At 36.8% G+C, this 24,843-nt stretch overlaps 1 protein-coding gene across 2 annotated transcripts in view; it reads right to left on the reverse strand.

The window, feature by feature from the left end:
• Positions 1 to 24,843, reverse strand: part of DSCAM (DS cell adhesion molecule) — a 177,763-nt gene that overhangs the window by 92,556 nt on the left and 60,364 nt on the right. For both annotated transcript variants that reach the window (XM_031556926.1, XM_010723842.3), the window contains 4 exons: positions 14,365 to 14,561; positions 11,245 to 11,341; positions 9,638 to 9,766; positions 3,416 to 3,583 (listed from right to left, as the gene is read on the reverse strand). In XM_031556926.1, the coding sequence (XP_031412786.1) occupies positions 3,416 to 3,583; positions 9,638 to 9,766; positions 11,245 to 11,341; positions 14,365 to 14,561 (591 nt within the window). The remainder of the gene's footprint in view (positions 1 to 3,415; positions 3,584 to 9,637; positions 9,767 to 11,244; positions 11,342 to 14,364; positions 14,562 to 24,843) is intronic.

Consider the following 24,843-nt stretch of genomic DNA (forward strand, 5'->3'; position numbering starts at 1 on the left):
CCTTGTTCACTATAGATTGAGCACATATAGTCAAATACTACAGATTTTACACCTGAAAACCTAACAATTTACTGTGCCCCCCTCCCCTTGACTAATGTAGATATTCCAGTCTGGAAAACAGACAAAAAATAACTATCGGATGGAAAAAGCTCCTGCTAAATAAAGAGAAGCTTCATCTACTATTGATAAGCTGCCAAGAGTATGTGTGATGCTTTAAAGAAAACCCTGAGACCTGCTTGTCAGCTGGACAGCTACAAAGCAGATCAAGAGTTGGTTAGGTTTGAATGGAGAGGTGTGAAATAAATTATTTGCTCAGGAAGATAAATCATTGCAAAAGAAAGAACTGAAGAAAGAAATGAAGTAATCTCAAGCTGTTCCTCTAGAGTTCCTTAGATGAAGTGAGGCCTCAATAAAAGGTATTAAATTAAGTTTAATATCATGACAAGGGAAGTAAAACAATAAAAAGGGTGAGAGGGGGCTGTTAGAGGTGGAGCAGCAGTAAATGACAGCTATATTGATAGTAACCAGAACATTTTGCTTTAACTGATGAGAGTAGAGAGACTCAGAATGCAGCTTATAATATATTTAAGTTACTAAATATGCCTTATTCTGAACCTTTTTTGACTGTCCTTTACAGAAGTAATATTCACAGATTGAAAGAACTTTATTTCTATTCCCCTTACAATCATGAACAGGAACTAGAGGAGAAAAAATTCACTGACACAAAACGAGGCCTGTATGAATTTTTGAATGTTGTCCTTGATTCTGCCCCCGCTGCTCACAAACACAAATACCATTTCTTTGGCAATGTTATGATACAGTGGAATCAGAGCAAAGTATTCAATTCTGAAAACGGGTTTTAAAATGCACTCCTAGAAACTTTACCTTGAAAGACCCCAGAAGTTCATACAGACCTGAGTAGTTAACAGTTCCCAGTACATGTGGTGAAATGTTAATGCTAAGTAAGAAGTCATTTATTTTTACATTCTTAGAGCTATACAGAGCTTGTGACAAAGACATAAGCCAGATACCTCAGCTTCCTCTACTGACTTTAGTATTAAACAGTTTAAAAGGTTTTATTTTCTGACAAACATGTGCGTGTGTGCACTTGCAGTGTATTTTCCAACACAGGAACTAATTGTGGTTGTGTAGAGGAAAAGGTATGGTCTATAAGCTTTGGAATCATGATAGCTATGGAAAAGTACAAAACTATGTGCTCAACTATTGTTTTGGTGCAGAAACCTCAGGTTACAGCAATGTGTGATAAATAATCTGCACCCTTGCCAATGGCATGGATTGAGTTGTTCAGTTTTTCTGTTGCTTTTTCTCTCCCTTTATTTTGCTCTCTTCTCATTACCTTATCTCCCTTATTCCCTGTGCTCATAGTGTTTTCCATTTGCTATTGTAAAAGCAGAGAACAGAGGTAAACAGTGATCAAAAAATGATAATCCTGTACACTGCACACCACCTGCACTCATACTTTGCCTAGGCCTGACCCTCCCTCACCCAATTGTTCCCTAGGTAGATCAGTAACTTTTGAATACAGTTCCACACTGCTGGTCTTTCTCTCCTTATAGACAGCTCCTTTAAAGATAGTGACAAAAGGATCAATTATTCTGAAGCTTAGTTACAAAGAACTGAATAAAATGTGGTGCAGGGTGGAACCTTAGCTCAAGAGGAAGCTGTTTTTTCATTTCAAGGTCAGCTGCTGATCCTCACAATTTAATTGTCAATTGGGAAGAACTCGGCAAGTAAAAAGTATTCTGAGAACGGGTGAACAACAGAGAATGAGAGAGTAGACCCAACATTCAACACTCTGATGTTTACAGACAAAGAAAGATGGGCATTTTATGGATACAGATCATACAGGATGGAAGAATAGATAATCTGTTTTCTACAGTGATTTCATATTTTCATTGAACAAAGGAAGAGAAAAACCAAATGAAATGAGAATTATGTTGCAAACTGTTCACCTTTAATAAAGCTGTATACTGAAAGCTCATAAACATGGGAATACTCTTCATCCTTTTTCTTCTATTAGGATAAAAAATGACACTTGATGAAAGAACAGATCCAGCTTGTGTTGCCTCCTGTTTACTGGGCTTTGCACTGAAAGCCCAGGTGTCCTATTCTTATTCAAAAAGTCCCTTGGAACCCATGTTCTCCTCACACAGGGTATATTTTGGGTAGTTTCACCCACAGTGAAAATTGGGGGCAATTACTGAGTTGTATTCATATGAACTGGACTGAAAATCTATCACCAGGTGTTTAAAGTCTGGGCCAACAGGAATCTTCAAAATAAATAGGGTTTTTCACTACTAGGGAACTGTCACCCACATATCTGCATTATGTTTTTCCTCTCAAAACCCCCAGTGAAAAAAGCATTTTAGACTTTAGATAAAATAGGTGAAAAGCTAAAATTAGCATGATAAAAACGTTTTCAAATCCAAATGATCAAGTTTTGATCTAGTCAAGACTTTTCAGAGTAACTTTACCCAGTTTCAATGGGTTGTGTTGAACCTGCTTAGCCGCTTTCACCGGCACACTTTGTACATCTGATACAATAGTATATATCTGGCAGAAGTATTTACATCCATACAAAATTTAAATTTCTAATTACTACAGTAGAGATCTGTAGCCCTCTTCTTCTCATCCGTAAGTCTTATCCACTGTTACCTGTAACGTTCAGGACTTGTGACATGTGAGCATGCACAAGGCTCCACTGCCCTTACCATGCTGCCACTTCTCCTAGCCCTGAGAAACAGTTTTACAAGATGGCAGTTTTAGAGTACAGAAATGAGAGCCTCTAGATATTGAAGTGCAAATGCAGGCACGGTTCTCCTGCTACAGAAACCTGTAATGATGTAGAAGAATACATGGAAACAAAGAACAAGGGGAATGGTGCTAACTAATGAAAGACGACTGACTTGCAGAGTAATCAGAAAGCTACTTGATGGGGGGCTTTGAGGGATGTAATAGCAAAGGAAAAAAAATTTTAATGGGAATTAATGTTTTCAAAAGGAGGTAGCTTAAATTAGTTATCTATACTAAATGTATACTAAATTAGTTACCTACCTGTAATACCTGGTCATCTAAGGAAAGCCACAAGATGCATAGGGGCTGGGCCACCACTAGAAGTATAATGTTGACTGAGATGTCTAACTGTAAATACACATGGCTTTTCCATAAGTTGAAAATTTGGAGCATAATGTCTTCTGGCCACTAGATGCCACTAAATAGCTTTAATTATAAACCCAAATGATGAAGTGAGAAAAGTCACCGTGATTTATGGGAAAAATTCAGTATTTCTTCTGATGCAGCAACAGCAACATAAACAGCATTTCAAATAAAGAATCTTCTCATCAAAGAACAATAATTTTCAGTATGATTCAGATGCTACAAAGCCAGAGAGTACCTGCTTCATCCGTCGTGATGGTAAGCTCATTGCTGGCCTCACTCTTGCCTATGCGATTCTTGGCATACATGCGGATGTTATAAGTTGAGGAAGGGTGGAGATCAATGATAGTAGCTTGGTTTAGCTGAGGAGAAACATCTTTGGTTCTTTGAACAGAATCCCAAGAGTCTATTTAATAAGAGATTAAAACAAAACAGACAAATAAAACATAACATTAATGTTATTGACACAATTCTGCAGTTAAGCTATCTCATAGAGCAGGATATTGCCCATGATGAATTAACCTAGAAAACTCCCAGTGCTACAAACAAAAACCAAGTGATCACATTTCTTCACAGTTCTCCCAAGTCCTACCAGCGAGATGCTGTGAAGAATGGGATCTCAGCCCAGGGAGCACCAGCAAATCTGAGAGAATAGCTGCTCTGCTTCCTTTTCATTTGTTTGTTTGTTCATTTATTTTGAGAGATGATGAGGGCAGCACTAGACATGGAGCTCAGCATCCTCCAGAACTGATGCTATTTTCCTTATGTGTTAGAACACAAGAACACTTTAACACAAGGGGGATTAAAAACCTTCTTATTTGTTTGTATATATCTGTAAAAGAAGGACCGTACTGTTTATATTTATTGCTACTACTCATTTGTTTGTTACACTTTTTAATAAGTTCTCCAGACCTATAATAGGAAAAAGGATGGAAATTGGCTAAACACAGTAACCTCTCCATTTTATCTGTGCACATTCTTTCTGCAAAAAGAAAAACAGAATATTTTTAAAACATCCTCATATCTCTTATGAGTAGCCATCTATCATTTTTTTTCTTACTGCAGTCTTACCAATGTTTTTCCTTTAACCTCTGCCACATCCTAGGGGGGATGCCGCTGGGGGCTCTGCAGCAGTGTTTTACAGTATGGGTCACTGTAGGCAAGATCACGGGAAGCTCAGCAGATAAGACTAGTTTAAAAATAGAAAGCTCGCTTAGATACAGAATATTTACAAATACTGTGTAAATTCTTTAGCTGTTGCTTGCTCACAGAAATTGCCACAATGACATCTGTAGCTTCACTGGTTACAGGTTTGTTAGGTGGTGTTTTTTGTTTGTTTGTTTTTTGCTTGTATGTGGCATAATTTTCCCAGAAAACATTTAGGAATCAGACATTTAAATGCTAATCAAATGCACTTGAATTTACTTTCACATGGTAACTGAGATTTCCAAAACTTCCGCTGTAGAATACCTTCGGAAGCTGTAAAGGAACTTTGCAGGGAACACTGCTAAAACTTTCTTTCAGTTTATTAACTTCACAGAATTTCCTGAATACACTACTAATCAAGTGTTGTCAATGTCCTGCACTATAAGTCATAAAGCTTGATACTCTCACCTAAAATATGTCACTTACCAAGTGCCACAGTAACCAGTTGCTCACACCTGAAGCTCCTCAAACCAAATGCTTCACAGGAGAGTGCAAGACCCCCATAATGTACAAAAATTAGAAGATTTCAGACACTATTTGGTTAAGAATTAGCTAGAAATGAGAGGCTTTCGATAGATATGGCTAATGAACATTATGTCTTTGTAGATCCTAGAAAACAGGAGAGGCGATGAGGTGATGAGATGATCTAGAGTGTGGTATGGTGATGCCCAGGCACTATCCTCAGCTAGTAAGAGAATCCTAGACCTGGTTAGCATGGCAACCAGGGATTTGCAAGAGGTCATGAAAAAATCTGGGCAGCTTTGAAGCTTGCTAGCTGTAAGAGGAAATCCGTGCTGAACTGTACAGTGGTAGTGACACTGGTTATTTCAGTATCCCTCAGAAATCCTGACCAACAGTTATGTTTGAAGTTCTACAAGCACAGAAGGAGACTTTGTTTCAGAGTACCATGTCAACAGGAAAGGAATTGAGAAGAAAAAGAAGAAATAAACACTTTCATTTTGAAGAATTTGTTAAGTTTCCCTTCGCTTGGATGATACAGTCTTTTAACATTGTCCATATATTAATAAATTGGTTGAGTTTTCTACTGGTTTGAAATACTGACCTCTGAGTGGTAAACTTCTGTAGTATATATGTAAACTGTTGAAATCAGCGACACAGATTTGAAAATTCTTGTGATTTTTTGTAGATGAACTAATGGCACAGCATGAAAAAAAAGGCACTAAAACACACAGTCTTCTGTACTGCTAAATGTAGGCTCCTACTGTTTATTTATGACTAAGGCATAGATTCCAGGACTATATTTTGATGCATACATCCTCTTTTTGAAAGGGAAAACAAATCGAGAAAAACAGTCACTCCCAACTGAGTCAGTCTGTGGAAAAATTAATCAATTTCTCTCCAACACTGTTTTCAGTTGTTTTGAAAAAAAAAAAAAGTTAAGAAGAAAAATTGTTAGCTTATTTTTTCTTTGGTAAAGCCTAAAAATATTTTCTTGCTTTCCGGTGCTCCATGAGGTATTAGAACTATTAGTTGTTTGCCTTTTTTTTCAATTGCTTTAAAATCTACTCAATTAAAAGCATTGAAAATGCACAGAAAACAAATTGCAACGGGCTAACAAAAAGCAACAAACCAACAAAAGATAAAAGTAAGCCTGGAATTCTTAATTTTTATCCATCTCTAAAATGTCACTTGCAGGTATTTCTCAGTGTTACATAGAATGCACACTGACAATGATTTATGAAAAATGTATGATTTTATGAAAACCAGCAGCTTCTCACCCGTTCCTAAAATAAAAGTTGAAGCTTTGGGATCACTCTTCAGAAGACTAATAGATCTGTTTGCTCTTCAATTCTAATTTCAGGAAAATGAGTGCCTCTTCCCACGCTGGGTGAGGAGGTGTCTTTGCCTTCGCTGCCATCTAGTGACACAGCCCTGCACTGCACCTGGCTGCAAAACCATCCTGAGGGAGCAGGGAGCACGAGGAAGCACGAACTACCGTCCTCTGCCTCCAACTGGGTCCTAAACTGAACTGATGTTCAGTCTGCACCTCAGTTTTCCATAATGGCGTCAAAAATAAAAAGGGTGAGGAGAGAGGCATAAAGAAACAACGACGTACCAGTTTTCATCTTCAATGTATTTGTACACTTCAGATGGAAAGGCCAGGTAGTTACACATCAATGGTATCAATGAAGGGTCAGGTCTGAGTGCCATAGGCACGTTTCTGTATGGGTACTGTGTCTAAGTACTGAAATGGCCTGAAATATTACGCTTCCACTATTCATATGGCACGTGCATTGCAACTAGACCATAAAGACACATCTACGTATACAAAGGGCAATTCCACATTCCTTCTAGAGGGTATTTAATTGGTCTTCATTACTAGCTAGTATGTCAGGGATAGACAGGATATGTGAGTTTAGTACCATGTAGCAAGTCCATGCATGATATGTGGTCACCTGAACATTCTCTGAAACAGAAAAGTTTTGCAATTTTCCTTCTTGAAAAATCTAGAGATGCCTCCTTCTGTACACCCATTTCTGAGTCCTCAGAGTGATCAGCACACACAGAAAATTTAGCATTATGCTCAGCATAGAAATCTACTTTTAGTTGCAGTGCATCACCCTGAGCAGCCTTGTCTAGCACTTGATCTAGCAGTTGGCAACCCTGCCTGTCTTAGGAGGGTTGGAACCTGATTACCATTGAGGTCCCTTCCAAACCAAGCCATTCTATGATTCTACAACATTATGCCTGGAAACCACTTTTTGGAGTCAAGTAATTATACCAGAGTTATACTATCTGATGAAGGGAAAAGCAGTGAAAAGAAAAATACCATACCTTCTTGTTTGTGAAGAAAGTCTGGAAAAATGAAACACTATGCATCAGAGAAATATTCTCCCGCAACAACAGAGAGCTTAAGATACAGTCCTTGTCACAGTTAGGCAGAAGTTACCTCTAAAAACATTGTTCTGGAGTGCTTTCTGGGCTGTATGAGCAAGGAACACTATAGGTTACAGAAGAAAGTTCTCACCATCCTACTAGTGACTTCGTACTTGTTGAGGTTTATCTGTATGACTTTGTGGCAGAAGCTTTTTGCCTCTGTTTTCTCAAAGAGAGAAAAGTGGACCTCCTAGCTGTTTAGCCCGGAGAAGGACCATGTTGCACCATCCAGTCACCTCTATACCCCATGTGGTCCCCATGACACCTTGTGAATTAGACTGCACGCAGACTCCTCATGCCCGTGCTTCCTGGTTTTGCACATTGGGTTTCAGTTTATCATGCATGCATTTGTGCTGTTCAAGAATGGATAACAGTTAAACAATTGCAATGCAAATGAAAAAGGCAAAAAAAAAAAAAAATACCACACAAAAGTCAACAATCTAGAGTGAGCTATGATTGGGTAGATCTCTTTCAAATGTAATTGCTAAATACTGCTTGTCATGTTAATTCTCAAAATGCTAATTATTTTGGCCATGCCTCTCTTCATGTTCCCCCCTGGCTTTGGCACAATCCAATTAGTCTGTTAGTCAGATGGATGCACAAAGGTCTCTCACCAGACAGTAGGACTGAAAAGAACCATCTACCAAAAGACAGGGGAGCCATGAAGATTGAACACTTCACACCTTGTTTGATGTCCCACATTACAAATATAATTGTTTAAATCAGGAGAAGTTTTAAGTAACCGTTTCAGTGTTTTGTCTTCTTAATAATTATGAAAAAAATTGTGAGCACGAATTCCAAAAATTGATGTTAATTTCTCCAAACATTCAGCCCCAGTCTGTTTCAGAAACAGAATATTTCTGTTGTTTGTAGTGAGATAATCTGCTCTTTACAGGATATGTCCTCAAGTATTTACCTTCATATACATGGAACAAAGCATGAATTCCAAAAATTGCTCTAGGAAAAGGGCTTAGGTGGAAAGAAAGGAAAAGAAACTAAGAAAAAACAAAGCTTGGGAACTTTCATGCATGTTCCTTTAAGGCATCCTTGCCTAGTTCATATCTCCAAAGCTTCAACTCCTAACCACAAACTCAAAGGGGAGTTTCTACATGTAACCTCTCAGTTATCATGTTCACCTGAACATTATCAATTTCATTTAGAAAGCCATGCTAAAATGGTGATTGATGATTTAAGACTTTTACTTAACAAAGTAAGGCAGAAAGAAAATACACAATGTAGACAAATGAAGGATAATAAAGATGGTTAGTAGAATATGTTTGTAGTTTTTAAATTTCAGAATTTTATGAACATTTTTACATCTCCGAAATAAAAAGACTATAAAAACACTGCAGCTTCTTACATAAACTGAGTGTTTCACTTAAACCTCCCATCAGAATTCCTATGTCCCTTTAAAAATAGTGCAACAAACTCCAACAAAAGGCACTATAATATAATTGCTCAGAGTCTTTTTAATCATACTTAGAATATAACAGTGCACTTCCATTGCAATCTTCCTTCTCAAAACATGACTCCAGGACACTGCTTATCATTGTGCTTAATTTTAAATATGATCCCACATCACAAATATGTTTCCAACATAGCTTGAATATTTTTTAGATTTCAACAGACAATGAACATTTTTGGGCTTAAGAAAAAGCTGATTTTAAAACATCTACCCAAACAGGAATATTTTTCCAAATTGAGGAGTTATATTTTTTTTCCATGGTAATCTCACTCATCTTGTTAGATATTCACTGATATAACTATAGGGTGACCTAGCAGAAAGGTCTATGCTTGCACTGCTTTTATCCTTTAGAGTATTTCTTACAAATTACTGAAAACTCAGCATGGTGCTTTAGCAAACAACCACACAATTTTTTGCAACTAGAAATTATCATAAGTACCCATGTTCACTGCTAATCTTCCAGGTAAGATGCCATGTATTCACATATTGATAGAAAATAGGAGAATATGATTTACAAAGGCAGGTATTTTTCTATAGGGTGAAACAGAAAATAATAATCAAAGAATCCAAATGGAGAAAAGATAGGGATCAAGAATCAGCTAGTAAAATCATCATTACCAACTATCACTTAGTATGTCTTTTTTTAGTAACAAAATTTGCCCTTCTTACTTGTCTCTTTCTCATGTAAATGAAAAAAGCAGCATTTGTAACACATAATGTTGTTACTTCCAAAAAAGACAACAAATGATGATAAATCTGACTGTGAAAGACTAAATAAACCACAGTAAAATTTTCCAATAGGCATTTTCAATTTATGGATTATCTTTTACAATACAAGTGCAATGATGAAGAGAGTGAGAGGGATTACTTTGGAGGAAGATTATTTCTTACCTGACTTGTTCTTGCATTCAATATCATAGCCAGTGATAGGGCTGTTTCCATCAAATCCCATGGTCCATCTGAGGGCAATGCTGCGTGCTCTCACCTCTCGGATTTCTATCTCAGGAGGGTCAGGGGGCTCTGAGTAAACACACATACAGAGTTTCAGTCTGAGGAAAGTTCATGTCAGTAACAAGATAACACTAATGAGCGTGGCACTGACACAGCTTACTGGAGGTAAGCTTTCATGTTGAATTCTCCAGTCACTCATTAGTATCCCAAGCCAGTTAATCACTCACTGAAGAATACCCAAGAGAGGAACGAAAAGGCTCTTTTCAACTAAGACTCACTGATGTAATATTGAATACTAACTTCTGTTTAACCTTCTAATATGCAACATGTAGTTGCATTTCCTTAAAAGTGCTGCGGATTGGACTGGGAAATATTTTTGCCTTGAACACTGTATTTTACAGATACTTCTACGGTTTCTACATAAAAGCTGGTGACAGAAATATTAATACTAAACTACTAAATTTGGTAGGAGAAGGGAGGAAGAATTCTGCCTCTTTGAGTATGTTTAAAGTCTTAATTTATTAACAATCAATTTTATGAGCATTTAAAAACCTTAACTACACTATAATCTCTTTCTACCTCTACAGCATTAAGGATGTAAATAACTGGCATTTGCACTGAATCTAGTGTCCTTTTAAATTGTCAGGGCAGTGTAAAGGAGCTCAGGTGTAATTGAGAGCCTGACCCAAATTCCATCTGAACTTGCTGATGGGGCTGCTTCAGGAGTGGACTGGATGACCCTTGTAGGTCCTTTCCAACTCATGATATTCTATGATCCTGTGATTAAACATTCAGTGAAAGCTGCAGATACACGAACTCTAGAGTGAGGGAAAAGAAATTTGCAAGTTCTGGAGACTGGCTGTGTTCATGCTCAAAGGCATACAACCGCAGGAACAAGCATCACAGAAGTAAGCAGTGGCCAATGGCCAAATCCTGCCTCTGCACTGCATCTCAAATACTGTCACCTTAGCTGCTCCAGAATTTGTTGTTGTTTGCCTGAGTGAAATCCTGCAGGAGGGGAAACCCAGCCCCAGGCAACACAGGTTCCTAGAGCTTGTGTTGTACAGACTGATTAAAATTTATTTTGACTGATTAAACTTGAAATATTTTGTTTGTCAAAACACAGTAGGTTTAATAAAATCAGATTGTTTTTGCTTTAGTGGGGTTTTAAGCACATTTGTTCTTTTGAAAGTGCAACCCTCTATCCCATCCCCCCAAAGTAACCCTCATGTATCCACTCTTCCTACTGAATATGTTAGTTTTAAATATCTTTAGTAGATCATAAGCTAGTGTATTTAAGAAAAAGCTCTGCTTATTAATTATACAGATCTAGAAAGACTCTGGAGCTTATCCTTTGTTTTGATCTAATTTGTAATGCTGGAAAATGAGAGACTGAGAATCTTAATGCAGCTCCTCATTTCTTTGACAATGAGGAATACGCTTAATTAGGAACCAGGGCCTCCCTCCCCCAACAGATTTCTGAGCATGGCATACACTTACTGTACTACAATAGCTGTGTATTTTTCCTTATGTTGTCCTCTTCCTACCTTGCACAGTGAGCTGAATTATTCCACGATCCTCCCCATAAGAATTGATGGCATGGCAGGAAAAGAAGCCAGAATCTTCACGCACAGTTGGCAAAATCTATAGGTGGTTTGAAAAGAAGTGATTGATTGAACAACATGCAGAGAAAATAAACCAACAGCTTTTCTGTATGGTGCAAGAAAAATTGTACAAACTATTTTACTTGACAGTAGTAAATAGATATTGTATGTTATACTCTAGCATACATATGCACAGTAAAGCATCCAAAATAGTAAGGCTTATCAAGACTAGCAACACTCAGGTTAAGGAAGCAGGCTATCAGCTCTGCATGTGTAGAGAGGAGTTGGAGCATCACCTATTCCTGTTGCTTCTCATTAGGAGCCTTGTTTCCAGTCACTTGTAAGTTTGCCAAGCATTTAACAGTTGGCTGAAATTTTCCATACAAAATGGTGCCTCCTGCTGCCTCCAAAATTTTCCAGTTACTTCTGAAAATAATTCAAGTGGCTGAAGTCTGTGTGGAGGAAATAAAGGTTCAAACACTGCTGGTGAACCCTGCAGTATTCAGCTTGATGCCTCATAATAAAATTTGGGTGGTCTTTCTTTTCAGTTTGTTATTCAACAACATAGAAAATTGTATTTTCTTTACATACATGATCATAATGATATTTTTCTACAGGACCACTGCATCATTCAAAGTACAGGAGAGAGAAGATTCTATAAATGAGCAGATATTCTGAATGCCATTTTCTTATCATTCAGTGTGCTCTCCACACTTTATTTACTGCACACAGTTCAAACTGTGCCCTGAGGATAGACTTATTCATTCTCTCAAAGCATTTTCTGTGCAATACTCATTTCAGAAACATGAGGGAATGTATTTTCATAAACCCTGACATCATGAAGAGTATTACCACCATTTTGTATGGGGAATTAAGGAACCAGACATATGATAATGTTTGTGGCTGCTTGACAAGTTGCCACTTATTAGCTCAGCCATCGTAAGTCCTTATGCTCTTTATTCCTCAGCAAAACCAAGGTAATATGAGTGCAACCCTTATTTACCACTGGCTAAAACAAAGGTATTTATTTCCCTCTTGCTATAAGGATATTGGAGAGTTACCATCTGAGATGTGGTGACTGCTCAGATAAGTTGGATATGTGGCTGAATTTTAAGCTAGAAAAACAAAAAATTTCAGAGCCCAATTTGATACATCTAGGGCCTTCTTTTCCCTCTCAGAGACTTAGCAATAAATAGCATTTCATGTGTTCATAACAGCTTCCTTTCAGTTAAGCTGCAGCTATGAGGGCTTAGTACTTCTGCAAATCAGACCCCAAGGGCTCAAGGCAAGTACCTAGAAAACAAAGAACACACAATTATTGGCCACCTGTGAAAAGTTTGGTTTCAATGATCAGCCTTGCATCACACAGTGTCTTTCATTACTCAACCCTAATTCAACTCCAGAGAAAATCCAAGTCATGCCTGACTGAGGCAGGGGTCCTGCAGAAAAAATAAAAGCTGAATATACAACTAAAGATCACATCATCATGCATGCACAAAAAAGCACCGAATTAAAGGCTTCGAAGACAATCTTAATCCTAGCATTTTCTTATTCCAGAGCATTTTCTCTCTCAAAATTCAAAGTTTTTTTGTATGTAACAAAGATAAGGACGTAGGATGCCACAACTACGTACAACTGGTTCAGAAGAGAATTCACCAACCAGGTCTCCAGCCTTCTCAAAATAAATACTGCTTTGCAACAAGGCACTATCCTATTACAGTAAATATGGAATGAAGGCAGAGATGTCTATAGGTCTATTCTGTAATTAAATAGTAAGCACAGTTCAATTATATTAGTATATACAAGTTCACTCTTATCCTCCCTCATAAAAATCCACGACAGAGCTCTCTCACAGAGAGAAAATTTTACTGGATGTCATCCAACACAATTTTTGACTAGCAAAGAAATAGATACATCTTAAGAGTTAAAACAGAATATAGATGGAACCATCAGAAAGCTAGAGAATTATTTTTGTGAAAATAGAATATGGCTGACAAATGGAAATCAAGATACTTGACCAAGAACATATATATATTAGCAATTTATTTTTCATTTTCTAAAGCACATGTAAAAATATAAAGCAATGGACTGGAAACTTGTTTGTGCTGGCAAAGTTCAAATTTGAGCGGAAAAAGTTGTATCCTGGTAAAGTGAGGGCAACATCATAACCCCACCCATTTAAGTGACACCAGAACAGCAAGAGTTTCCTTTGCATCTACAGCACTTAGGGGGGAGGTTAAGTCCATAGATCAGCAGTACTACTCATGCAGTTCCTCAAAGTAACCTACATCAACCACTTAGTAGTTCATAGAGCCCCACATACAGATTTATCAGTCTCAAGCAAGATGCATGCTTGCCACATCACCAAAGATCTGCCTGTGAGAAAAGCAGAAGTGAAGATGCAGATTATGACCATTTGCTAGGTGGCTTGGTCATTTCTGCTACTGTGCATGATGAGTATCAAATACTACTGGTTGTTGATAGTTGTAGATAGATTACTTACTACTTACTTATCATGTGTCTTTTCCTTCTATCTCATTTTGAATCTGATGACTAACCTGACTTTGTAAAATGGAAGCTCACAAGCCCCACAAAATGAAAGAGAGGGAGAAAAAAGAAGTACTTTAGAAGACAGCATTTTCATATCAGAACAGCTTAATGATTTTGGTGAAGATAAGCCTGATGCACATTGGACTAGCTGTCAGATAATCATTTAACGCTTATTGGCAGTGTAGTCAAAATTGAGCCATGCTGCTCTTAGGAAGGACAAGCCGAGGCATTAGCTGAGTTGCTTTCTGAGACAAAGGATGGTAGGGGCTGTGAGTCAGGCTTGTTCTCTTATTGGCTCTGGAGCATGAGAAGATGGAGATGGGGAGTGATTTTCCCAGGAGGTGGGATGCAGACTTTTCTTCTACCTCCTCTTGGTGGCCTAGCTCTTCAAGGCTGTGCCATAGATGGGGCTCTGTCCTTCTAGGACAGAAGTAGCTGTGCATTCCCATCAGAATCAAACCAGCCAACAATCTCACACATGTAAATGAGTCACGGGTCACTTTATTTGCTTACCTGTAGAGTAGAGATCACTTCGTCTCCAACTTCCTTGGTGGAAACAAGGTAACGGGACATTTCAGGGTTAATGATTCGGTCCTCTTTCTCCCAGCGGACTATGATGGGTTTCTCTCCATGTGCTGTGCAGCTCATCTCCTTCTTTTGACCTTGTGTTGCCAGGGTTGTGTTTGGATAGGAGGTTATCATAGCCGGAACTAAAATCAGACAAAGCAACAAAGATGGTGTTTCAGTAAGATATCCTGACACAGTGTTGGTCTTCCATTCTGGTCTCATTCAGTCTGTTCATATTTGACCAGATGGTTGAAAATGTGAGAAAGGATTTTAATTTTACTTCTACATGAGAAATTCTTAAGAATGAAGAAGAGCTTCAAAGGGAACTTAGCAGAGAGGACCTGGGATTGGCCAGTGTGGCTAGAGACAGAAGATGAAGATATAAACAAAACCTGCCTCCATTAATTTTGCTGCCCACAGGACAATTTGTACTATGATTAAAATATGCACAGCACATAAAACTATTGTAAATAATAAGCATTCAGAAATAGGGCCAATAAAGAACCGATATAAATTTCTTATTCCTTCTGGAGAGGCAGTCATATTATTATACATCCATCACAAATGTGCACAAAGCTAATAGAAAGTACATCTACTTGTTTTATTTGCTGACAGATATATGCTCTATTCTTGCGTATGACAGTAATGGCCTATCAAAATGAGGGCTCCATTAAACAAGGAGATGTACAAAATGAAAAGAGAGACCGCACCAAAGGACTTACAGTCCATGTGTCTGCTAAGCACATAACTAAACTGTACTGAACTGCAAGTATAATTAAACTGAAAACAAACCTATTTTGTTTTGTGCTTAATACATCTGAAAGTTAGTTGTAGAATCTGCAGAACAGTTGAGACATAATCGTCAATCTCATTAACCATTCAGGAATCTGTAATTTTTTAAGTTTTAAAGTACTCTCTTGCCTAACAGGAAAAGACTTAAAATCTAAGTATTTTCATATTTTGGAATGATAATTCATTTTTTAAAACAAGATGGACTCTTTGATGTCCTCAATTGTCTTTTTCTTACCATATAATTTGTCTACCAATAAATAGCAGTTAGGCATTTGTGTGAAGGAAAAAAAAAGTCCAGAAGTCTGTCTTTTAGTTATGATCATTTATCTGCTTAGGAGAATCTAGAAAGCCCTTGATAACATTCAGACCTGCTCTTCCATAAATGTATCAGTCCACTCCTTTCGAAGTATTTGAGGTGAACATAAAAGTCCGTTTGCTAAGGTCTTGCACTCCGGAGGTGCCTTTAGCTCTATGATACTCATTTTTATGCTATGTATACTCTTTTTTATGCATGAACACTTGCCTCTCCTCATCACAACCTACTCCATCTGAACTTCTCTGGGTATCAATTTTAAGAAGATAACACTGGCAGAGAAGCTGGTCTGAGACCTTCTCTGTTCTTCCTTCTGCATAAATTGCTTCTATTACTACCAGACAGAAAAAAAATAATAAAAATTAAAAAAAATCTGTATTTAAATGGATTACTATAATTTCTATTTTAAAATGTTAATATTTGGTGGCATGACCTTTTCACATGTCAGAGCTATTGATGCTTGAATGTGACAATATGTCAGGATGCAGCCATTTCTGTACAAAGGACTCCTGAACCATAATAAACTGATTTAAAAATTATCAGGGTTGCAGAGCTGTGGGTTAGAATTATGAGTGGGATCTAATTACAGGAAAAATACTTAGGAAAGTCTTGTGAAAGACATCAGGCTCTTTAGGCAGTGATGTAAATTAGTGACAATGCATGTCTTGTTTGACTATGTTGCTATTATATACCAATTAGCTTCGTCAAAGAAAAGCATCAGAAGAGAAGAAATGATGAATGATCAGAACAGAAAATTGGGACAAGTCTGATACCATCTTCTAGATAATGGAAATAGCTTCAGCTTTACCTGAATTCTTTCCAGATACTGATACTCACAACAAGGCTATCAGAAAGGTACTTTTTGGGGCCATCATCTTTTTGTGTCTGAACAAAGAAACAACTAAATCTCAATAGCTGTTGATTTGTGGGCCCCATTTACATAGGTATGTGCACTTGAATATATCTGTCTTCATCTGCAACACTTAAACTAGACCAATATATTCCCTTATGCAGTAAGAGACCCAATTCAGATGAGTGGCAGGTTATTAAAGAATCCACATTACCATCATTAGTTTTTGTCACTCCATTTCATTCTTCCATAATCTCTCAGGCTTCCAACATGTCCCTTACTTCGTAATTCACAGCACTTTTGCACATCTCTCTCATTTTCCCTCAGTGGAATAAATTCATGTTCCCTTCAGTTCTCCCTGTCCTCTTCCTATTGCAACCTCTTCATGTTCCCACACGGCTCTCCACAGGCACATTTTCTTTCTTCAGTCTCATTTTCCTTCCCTAACGAAATCTTTCCAACATCCCAAGTGCCCTAAATCACATATTTTGTAGTCTTCTTTCCCATCAGTATCTCTCTACTTATCTACTACTCCAAACTTCCCATTGCCCTCTAGTGATGAAGGGAGCATGTACTCTGAACATTTCTCCCTACAAGGCGCCTGAGCACTTAGGGTGCCCATGGCTCGTGGCAGGAGGTCTCAACATTTTGAGCAGGTGAGCCTTACACTGGCAGATTTACCTTCCTCCTTCTTCTCAGGTATTATCACATTGTGTGCCTCACCAAAAAAAATGGGATGCAGGAATTGAATTTAAATCCCATGGACCTTGAGGAGTCTATCTCAGAGACTTCTCCACATACCACTCTCCTATATAAGTGTCTACCAAGTGTCCCCTCATGGGTAACAGTACCAAATGAAATGACCATCTTGCTTCCTTTCTGAAAAAGAGGCTGTCTAGCGAAGCTCAATTTCTTTTTCATCTAACTTTCTTAATAAGAACAGCATAAAAATGCATAAAGAAAGATGACTTCATTCTTCAGATTCAGCTTTATCCCTACTTATCCTTCCTTTCCTGTCACATAATCTTCCACACTGATTCCTTATTACCATAGCAATGCCTCACAGCTAAATATTTTCCCTTCCTCAAAAGCTAATTTTTCACTCTTCGCAATTTATCTCCAATGGTCCTAAATCATAAGCTCTTCTTTTTTATCTTCCTCTATGTCAAAAGACTTCTGGTAACAAAGCCATGTTCCCAAAGATATTTTAGGCAATGTATTTCTTCATCCTCCAATTATCTTTTATCAAATTACTAATGCAAATAACTGAGTTAAATATACTGACTCTATACTGTCAAAATAATTTAGAAAACTGTAAACAAGCAAATTGAATCTATGGTATATATGTATGAGATATTCTCCTGGGATGTCTTAAAAAGAATTTGAGTGAATGCATTTAGAAGTATATTGAGATTATTTAGATGTCATAAAATGTGGCATCTAAATGTGGATCCTCTCATATTCTTTCAAACACACACACGTATATTGACATGCATTTATGTAAGAGAATTTTGGAAGGAACGATAATGTTGCCATGTGTGTGCAAGTATCATGTTCCAGAGTTTTGGAGTAGATTTTCCAATCAGGCAAATTAATCCAAGTCTCTTTCCTCTAGAATTCTCCTCATCTTTCTCTGAAGCTGAAGCATGCCAGGTGGAACTGGCCAATAATAAAGGTGGCCTATTGGACAAACTAGAATACACAGTCTACAGACTATAGTGATTTCCATTTCAATGACAGCAGCATTAATCTAGGAGATCTCTTTATTTAAATATGACCTTCCATATGGAAAGCTGAATTGTCTACTCATTTTCCCAGTTGAACCCATTATCTTCCCCTTCTTTGTGTCAACTTTGTGGGGAGTAACTTAATTGTTTCACACTATTAACTACTTCATTATTAAAAACAAAGTGCAAAATTCAGGAGTGGATATTACTCATAATACACATGAATGTGTTTTATACAAAATGAAAACCTCTTATTTAACTCTAAAATGAAATAAAATCTGAACTGAGATTCAGTAAAAATTCCTTTAGTTGCCTTTTTATTTTCTGCCGTTGCTGAATGTTTTACCAGGAACTGGTAAATGAGTGCAAATAAAAACGAAAACAATTATCTTGACAAGACTTTCAATTTGTAGTTAAACAATAAATTTTCAAGCATCATCCTTAAATGATTCTATGGCCAAAATGAAGTTCTCTACATGTTTAAGAACTACTGCGATCTGTAGTTTCCAAAAGATAATTTTTCTAGAAACTTTGTTATGGTGAGGAGACCACACATACAACAACACAACTGATGGGAGATGTCATGCAACACTGTACAATGTGTTTTGAGCTGTTTTAAATGTTAGATTGCTGCCCTTATCCAAACATTAATCAAGATTAAATATGCTCTTGAGAATGGAAGGGAAGCAGCAGAGGAAAAAAGGGGCATGGATATGGACATAACTGAACAGTTAGTCTTTGAGTGTGCTTGATAACTGACATGTCCTGGCTGTTGCCCATGATGCAATTCCTGGCACATTAACATGCCTCACCAAATCTCCACAGAACAATAGAATCATAGGATAATCCATGTTGGAAGTGATCCACAAGGATCATGGAGTCCAACTCCTGACTCCATAGAGGACCATCCAAAAATCAAACTCTTTGTCTGAGAGCACTGTCCAAACACTTCTTAAACTCTGACAGACATGGGGACAACTGCCCTGGTAAACCTGTTCCAGTGCCCAATCACTCTCGCAGTGAAGAATTTTTTTCCAATATCAAATCTGATCCTTCACTTCTCCTAGTTTTAGCTAGGAGTTTCTGCCCTGACTGAGCATAGCTCCCACAGAACTTTACTTCTTCACTGGAGCATGCCTGAAATGGCCAATCTGAGGTCTGACAGCACCCATCCATAGAGTAGCCCTGCTCCCAGCTCCACAGAGTGGAAATGCTTACCACTGTGGTGGGATCCATCTTGCAAGCATCTTCGCCAATCTAGCCATCAAAGATTACTCAACAGAAAGAAAGATTTCTATAGCATCTATTCATCTAACCAGGCGAACTGTGTCCTCAAAAGTGCCCTTTACACTAATTGTTCAGGAACCTGCAATGCCTTGCTCAGTTGCAGAGATGTGCTCTAATGATGGATGATGAACTCCATCTGTTTTTCTCATACACCTAGAGATAGAGAACCATGGTCTCTAATGATTTAACAACCTCAGGTAAAAATAGCATCATGGATGAGAATAGGAATTTGGGTAATAGAAAGCTGCTCTAAAGTTGAATTGAATTGTATTGAAAAAACAGAATTTCAATTACAATTTAATATTTAAGTCAAATTTAGCATGCTGGTCTAATACAGTGAGAATATGCTTCTGTCCATGACACACCAAAAATTCCTTCTTCCCTGACCTATTTTTGCTTGGGTAAAGACAGTTCATAAAAATAAATTACTTACATTTAGAAGGGTCAAGTTCTCACACTATAATTAATTGTTTTCTATTGATTATCTTATTTTCAAATATAGTAGACTTCTTCAAGTCAATTAGCAAATAACTTGAATTCTTGACTTCACCTTTCTTTTTCTGTTGTGACATTTTTGCTTACTTAAATAGCATCTCTCCAGAATTCAAATGGTACACTGAAACTAGCAGAAAATTTTAAATCAGTGGGTACTTAATGGATTTTAATGGCACCTAATGGTACTTAAAGCACACCGTTTCTTGGCAAAACTGTGACTTCCCTAGCAGTTGAAAATATTGCTCTTAGCCCTCATCCTCATCCTCAAAATGAAAGAACACCGCATGTCCCAAAGGGTAAAAGAATGTTAACACAAAAGTAAGCATCCAATTTTTTGAATGTAAATTAATTTCACAAAAATAATGAGTGCACCGTTAACTTACTTCCTTCTGTTTTAATTAATGAAATATTGGAAATTAGCAAATAATAAAAATGTGCCTTCTTTCAATAATCAGTAAATTTAAACATGAATTTCATGTTTGTGACCCAGTCATGTTCCTTTATTGTGAAACTTCTCAGAGACATATTATTTTAGGAGAAAATTAAAAAAATTCGATCTCAAATATCTAAATATTTCATGAAAGTGAATTTTGAATGCGTATTTTATTCTATTGCCTAGAATTAGTAATGAATTTGTTGTAAGCAATACAATTCTCAAATAGAAATATTACTTAGCTAAGTCAACCAGTTACTAGATAATCAGTATGGTACATTTCAAAACCAAATAGCATATCCTTTGAAATTAATTACAGCTGAAGTTTCAAACTAGGAGAAATTGTTTCAAACATATAAACCTGAGAATTTTTAGTAGAAAGAGAAAAAAATGATGAATTAATGTGACAGGCTGAATTATTTATTCAGTGTTAGTTTCAGGAGTCTACAAAATACATTACATAAATTCAGATAATTTGTTGATGAACATATTTCTATTTATTTATTTTTAATAAAGTATACCAAATGAAATGACTTTTTACTCCCAAGCTGCCCTAATAGGAGTACTACTGGTTTTTCATTAGCAACTTTTACCTGAACAGATTTCTGGAAAATAGGCAAGAGTTTCATTAACAGTTCAGCAACAAAATTTTTGAAAATGCAGTATGAAAAACTGCATAGTACTTGCTATGAAAAAGAGACTGGGCTCCATAGAAACCGCAGCTTTATATTTAGTGAATTAGGACATGTAAATAATAAAGAAAAAGCAAACATGAGTATGACCAGCCCATGTCCCAGCTATCTTAGTTGGTATTACAAATCCCATATCTAAACATGAGATTCAGCAGTGTGTAAAAACTCCATTATCAGAACATTAAATATCTCTACAAGGTAATCTTGAAAAACATTCTGAAAGGATATATCACCAAGTGGGAATGAATAAGGCTTCTATTCACTTTAACAGATGATTTCAGCAAGCTATTCCACTGATACAAACAAAGTTACTTTGATTATAAGTATTATTCAAACACTTTGAAGCCTGTTCTAGCATTTCGAAGCTGGAACAGGCCTTGTTTGATTCTAAGCTTTAATAAGAATGACAATTATGTCCCAAGTACTTGGCAGCTTCACCGGCGCCTCACAATCTGATTGAATATGTCAGGGTAAAGGCTGTGAACATTTAGGGTTCATATCTTATTCACTCAGAAGCAGTTTCAGGTCATATTATAGAAAAAGAAGTTGATTTATTTTGCATGACAACTATGAATTTTAACCAAAAGACACATTAATAAAATAAAAAGGCCTTTTCTCTCAAACCGCAGAGGCAATTCTTCCCTCTTCCTGAGGTCTTTGCTTGCATTAGTTTTATGTTTGTACAGTGCAAACTGCTGCCTGCAAATAATACTCATGAGACCAGCAGCTGCTTATATTTTTTGGTCTTTCCTTTGACTCTGACATGGTATCAAAATGAATGCGACTTTCTTTTTCATTGTCATGCAGCTTCAATTCCCATTTTGTCTATCTGTACTTCCTAAAAACCAAGAGAAAGAAAATGGAAAATGATAAGCTGACAGCTTTGTTCCCTGCAGTCAGTTATAGTAAAAGCCTCTGGAAATTTGTGACAAATTACTGTAATCCACATGAAGCACTGGAAAATCAGTATTCTCGGAGGTTGTCTAATTGTCAAGTAAAATAAGTGATCAAATATTTATAAAAAATATAAATACTTGAAAATGCATATAATTATTATTTATGAAAATTTAGACTAAGACTACCTCCTTTCTCAATAAATTAATGGACAGTCTTATCACCATAATCACTGCTGAAGTTTGGATGCCTAAAAATTTATATTAGAAATATGCATCCATTAAGTATGTATTTCTAGGGTAACTTTCTGTTCCAGATCAATTACTGTCTTTCTTCACCCTGTATAAAAGTCAAATTGTAAAGAGAAGGACTGTTAGAATGGTTAAAACTAGCAATATATAATTCTAGATACATACTCCATTGCTTTGATCTTAAATTGAATTCAGTCTGACATCAAGACAGCTTCAAGTTTTAATGTTAATGAGAGGGTTATTGCTACTGCAATTGTAAAGTACAGTGGTCTTGTTTTTTGAGACTTCTTAAACACAAATCAGTAAAAAACAGACTGCAGAATGACACAGGGGAGTGTTCATTTTATTAGAATTTGTTACTCTCTAAACCTTCTATTTGTGCTCTTTCATGAAAAATAACAGTTTAGAGGTCAATTTTTGTTGTTGAGGTTTTTTTATTGTTTTATTTTGTAGAGGTTTTTTTTGTTTGTTTGTTTTAAGGCACAGTATCACTGGAAAACATGAGCTTTGATTAGGATATATTGTATGTAATTCTCAGGAGCCTTTTAGGTTTTGGAGGCTGTGAAGTGACATGTGTAAATGTCCCTCTTAATGAAAGAGAAGCAAGCATTAATTGAGGTATTTATGGGTTTAAATGAAGCAGAAACATGCTAAGAAACTCTGGCTACAACAAAAGTGAGTATTGGTGAGCAGTGCATGCTGGGACATTAATGGTTTTCATTCATTGTTCATTCATGCAAGTAAGCACGGTGACTTGGATCTATAACAGCACCGTTCTGAACTAAAAAGGCATGAAATACTATCTGCTAATGTATAAGAAAGTGAGCTCTGGTAGAACTAGTCTTGCCTGACCTCCCAGAAGAACTGTATTTTTATTGACTGGATAGCTGCAGATATCCTAATAGCATCCAATACTCTAATGATAGGAACAAAACTCAAAGATATTAAAATCAGCAAGGTACTCTCTATATATATGAAGGTAGGCATTTGTTACATAAATACATTAACATAAAATATAAATACAAATAAATATATATACTGCATGTTAATACCATCAGAAAGATGTTATGGCATTGTGTATACACACAAAATTATTCATATATGTTTGGAGTTAGAGTATGTTCACAGAACTATGCAGTTTCGTTCATCTTAACCTCACTTCAGGTGGTTACTTAGGATGCCAATAAATGCTGCTCTTTTTAGGAAAGATGGGAAAGGAGGTTCAACTGGGGAGAAGAAGAAACTAATAGAAAGATCTGAAGGCACTTATTTTAATGGATATTAATCTGTTTTTTCCAGTTAAAATTCCAATGTTTGCTCGCTGTCACAGAGATCATCAGGGAATGACCTGTGAATGGTCAAACCACATACTGACTATTAGCTCCACTTGTTGCTTAAAAAAACTTCATAAACTTGATTCACAATCTAGTCTATCTTTTATATTTCGCTGTGAGGTCTTTTTTCCTGTTTTGGCTTCTCAACTGGCTGGAAGTTTCTACACAGAAAACAGATCTCTTCAGCTGGTCAAAAAAAGAAGAAAGATTTTAGTAGAAAGGGAAATCACCTTAAAGGCAGCACAGTCCAGGAATAAGATGATGGATAACTTGCTTAAAGATTTTTTTAAAATACATATCTTATGGAAAGAAGGAATTGCTAGTACTGAAGACCTATGAGAGCTTAAATAAACACAGTATTCATAGCGTAAATATATACAATATAGTACTTCTGTGAGATACATGTACCCATAAACAAGCAGTCATATGTACCCATAAACAGCAGAACATCAGAAAGGTAAAATCTCACTTGTTTCAATTAACTCTAAAGTTAGGACCCCACTTGCAGAAATTTTTGTGCTTCAAAATATTTTTGAAACCTAAAGGCTGTCTTTACACTGATGATTTCGAGACTGAACAATTATTAAAGCTTCCAGACAAAGGCAGCAGCTGACAAGTTGGCTTCAGTACCCAAATGTCTTAGACTCTAATTTGAACTAGGGTTATGGTTATTCTGGCTTATTCAGAGGGACCAATTTGCTCATCCAGCTGTGAATCAAAGAACAGGTGCAAAGGATTTTTGAAGCCTAATTTTATGCTGCTATTCCCAATATCGACACTATCTTGCTGTATGACTAGTGTACTTCTGTGTAACTGGGGTCAAGGGGTTTGTGTGTGTTTGTGTTTACATCCATCTATGTATGAGCTACAGATTGTTTTTCATGGAGTCAAAAACAGAGAGTTACTTTGATTACCCGGAAATGAAGAAAAAGCAACAATCTTTGACTCTTTCCCTTGACCTTCAGCTGCCCTATGGACTTCTCTTTTCAATACAGTCTTAAAAAAGAAAAAAAAAGGTTCTATTTCTCTGAAGACCATGTTTATCCTTTGGCCAAGGGAAGGCATAATAAATTCTAGTGTTTCAGGCAGGAGTAAATTATAGCCATCTGCCTCCTGAACAAAGCACATGGCATGGGGGGGCTGCAGGTCACTTGCCTCCACAGTATCTTCTGACAGCACAAATGTAGTAAGGGACTTGGTTTATTTTTTTCTTTACATCATATTTCAGATGAATAGGATCTTCTGTTCCCTCTTTCACATACAGCAGAAGCCAAATTGGCAGTGGTGATAATGCAAAATAAGAAAGAAGTAATGATGCTAAGCACAGATTCACATTCTACGCAATGAAAATTGAATA

This window comes from Meleagris gallopavo, chromosome 1 (assembly GCF_000146605.3).
Source record: "Meleagris gallopavo isolate NT-WF06-2002-E0010 breed Aviagen turkey brand Nicholas breeding stock chromosome 1, Turkey_5.1, whole genome shotgun sequence".
NCBI classification, from domain to species: domain Eukaryota; kingdom Metazoa; phylum Chordata; class Aves; order Galliformes; family Phasianidae; genus Meleagris; species Meleagris gallopavo.